General features: G+C 41.0%; 1 protein-coding gene across 1 annotated transcript; it reads left to right on the top strand.

The window, feature by feature from the left end:
- Nucleotides 1-1,304: 1,304 nt before the first annotated feature.
- On the top strand, nt 1,305-2,977 carry LOC109399289 (adenosine 3'-phospho 5'-phosphosulfate transporter 2). Its single transcript, XM_019671727.3, has 3 exons — nt 1,305-2,351; nt 2,420-2,601; nt 2,667-2,977. The coding sequence occupies exons 1-3, from the start codon at nt 1,560-1,562 to the stop codon at nt 2,836-2,838; spliced, it is 1,146 nt and encodes a 381-aa protein (XP_019527272.3). The 5' UTR covers nt 1,305-1,559; the 3' UTR covers nt 2,839-2,977.
- Nucleotides 2,978-3,184: the final 207 nt, after the last annotated feature.

Here is a 3,184-nt window from a genome sequence, read left to right as displayed (position 1 = left end):
ACACTGATCCCGGTCTACTTCTCCATATGAAATGAAGAGGAAATACGTTCCTAGTCCATTTCTGTAAAAAAGAACGTAGGGAGTTCGTTGAAATTCGGCCCGATCCAAGAAAGAATCGAAGGAATAAAACGAATCATCCAGTCCGTTTCTTGGAAAGTACGTTGGAAAACTACAGTGAGATAAACAGCTATGACAATTGTGACATAAACTATGAATAGAGACAATAACATTCATTATCTGGAGTGCTTAATAAACAATGATATATGTAATAGAAAAGTATATTGTCGAAATCATATAGATGAATGAATCTATAGTAATTAAATTAAATTAAGTAATCCAGTATAATATGAAAATATGAGAATAAACTAATTCTGTCAATGTAACCCTTGATATATGTATAATATAACCACCGACGAAATATAACAGCTTGTTTTTAAGTCTAATTTCAGCAATCTATTGAATGAAATCAAGAAGCGTTATTCATGATAATTTATTTGAAAAAAAGGAAGAGAAAGATGAAAGTGAATGGCTAAGTATAATGAAAAAAAGTATTATATTATATATTGGTGTTCAAATATTTCATTTATACCTCTTTTCCATCAGCTTCAAGAACGCACCTCTATCTTGGCTGAGCCTCATGACAAGAAATATAAAGAATCCACGGATACTGCAGCTATTACAAAATAACATTAAGTTACGCCAATTACTTTCTGGCAATCAACCAATCATATCAAATAGAAGAATTGTATGAACACTTAACAATTGAAATGAAATAATGTAAAATTAATATTTCAATTTAATTAAAGATAAGGAGAGATGTAGTAGGCTATGAATGAGGTAGGTCATCAATAAACGTCACTCATGTATCAGACCCGAAAACTAATAAACGTGTTCTACTAAACACCACATATTTGACCCTGTGTAATAACGGCTCAAGAATCATGTAAAATGGGACAAAAACCAAGGCAAAAACCAGGGGGTGCGACACTAGTTTTGCTAAGCCTTAAAAAAAAGCTGAAAGAAGCCCAAAAAATCGCGCAAAGACCCGCAAAAGTTTTGCGGGTTTTACCGGGTTCTTTTGGCTTTTTTGGGGTTTTTCGGCTTGGCAAAACTAGTGTCGCTCCCCCCCGGCAAAAACCGCGGCGCGTCATATTAGACCTTTTCAAATGTTAGCAAGGTTTCAGGTGCACAACGGGCAGTAGCACCAGCTATAAACTCGAGACCACCTCGTTTTTAGCGAGATACAACCATGATCTCAATTTGACAGCATTTTGTTTATCATTTCGTCGTCATCATCATCAGCGACCGTCATCAATCCAGCACTGCAGCCAGCCAGCAGCGAGATCAGGGCTGCTGTTGGTCGTCGTTCCGTTCATCGATCCGGCAATCCAGCGCAGCAAGTGGCCGCTCCGAACGTAGTGCTTGTGTTTTTGTCGTTTTCATCTAATAGCCCTTAAAATGCGCTAAATTACCCTGAGTAAGTACTGTTAATTTCAACGTGAAATTATCGGAGATTGGCGGCGTAGATTCTGTGTCGTTTCTGCTGAGCGCAATCAACCATGTCGGTCTCAAATCGAAACGGCGGTAGTGAGGTGATCTACGTTGGTGATAAGGGTTCTAACCGTCCACTTCGGAATGCACCGAGCCCGGATGAAGATCGCAAGGAAGTGAAGATTCTGTTCTTCGATTTGACCTATTACAACACTACGACACAGTTTCTGCTATGCTGCGCTGGAGTCTTCGTCCTGTATCTGCTGTATGGATACATGCAGGAGCTGATATTCACCTTGGATGGATTCAAGCCGTATGGCTGGTTCTTGACCTTGGTGCAGTTCGCGTACTACACCGTTTTCGGATACGTTGAGCGATCCATGGAGAAGAAGAAAGTCCCCCGCTGCATCCCGATGAAAACGTACGTGTTGTTGGCATTTCTCACGCTTGGAACCATGGGACTGTCCAACTCCAGTCTCGGTTATCTGAACTACCCGACACAGGTCATCTTCAAGTGCTGCAAGCTGGTGCCGGTGCTGATCGGAAGTATTCTCATCCAAGGCAAAAAACATGGACCGTTGGACTTTCTGGCAGCAATTGCCATGTGCCTCGGGTTGACCCTGTTCACCTTGGCCGATTCGCAGGTTTCACCGAATTTCAATCCGTTCGGAGTGCTCCTGATTTCGTTGGCTTTGCTGTGCGATGCAGCGATCGGGAACGTCCAGGAGAAAGCCATGCGAGAGCACAAAGCTCCAAACAACGAGGTGGTGATCTACTCGTATGGAATCGGGTTCGTATACCTGAGCGTAATTATGCTGCTGACGGGGAACCTCTTTACGGGGATCAGCTTTTGCATGAAGGTATTAATTACTATAGATTGTATGAGCTTCAATATAAATCAGTTCTGACGTCTCTTTCTTTCTTTTAGTACCCCGTCGAAACGTTCGGATATGCATTTTTGTTCAGCCTTTCAGGCTATCTAGGAATACAAATCGTTCTAACCTTGGTGCGAACGTGTGGTGCTCCTCTGGCTGCGACTGTAACAACTGCCCGAAAGACTGTTACCATTGCCCTTTCGTTTGTGTTCTTCAGCAAACCGTTCACTATTAAGTATGATTGTCAAATATTATCACTAAAGATATCCAATTCTAAATTTCCCTTCATTTTTTCTTCAGTTACCTATGGTCCGGACTGATTGTGGTGCTAGGAATCTACCTAAACGTGTACAGCAAACGTAGCAAGCTGACTTTCTCCGACATTAACCGGACGGCGGAGCGGGTCTACCGCAAACTGGTGCCTCACAGAGGTGGATCATCGAGTACCAAAAAGTTACTGCTAGAGGTTTAATTTAAGGTGGTACCCCTATTCCAAACTCAATAGTGATTTTAAGAATTTTAGAACGGCAAGTCTGATCGCTGACGGCTGAGTAAGTTGTATTATATTCGATCAATTGGAAGGCTAGGTAAAAAGTAATTTATTTATTGGAGTTAACCAATTTATCGTATGAATTAGAGATAATAGAGAACATCCTACATTGGATCACAGGGCAAATTTTTAGTTGTATTTGTATATGGGACACGATTACGTAGAAAAAATTTTAATATGGAAAACATTGGCTGTTGTAAATGAAACTGAAAACCATTTAGTCTCACATCAAATGTCAGCTCGATCGTTTTAGCGCCCGATTTACTTT

Source organism: Aedes albopictus, chromosome 2 (genome assembly GCF_035046485.1).
Source record: "Aedes albopictus strain Foshan chromosome 2, AalbF5, whole genome shotgun sequence".
Classification (NCBI taxonomy): domain Eukaryota; kingdom Metazoa; phylum Arthropoda; class Insecta; order Diptera; family Culicidae; genus Aedes; species Aedes albopictus.
Note: the sequence above shows the minus strand (reverse complement) of the source record. Positions and strands in the feature narration are given on the sequence as shown.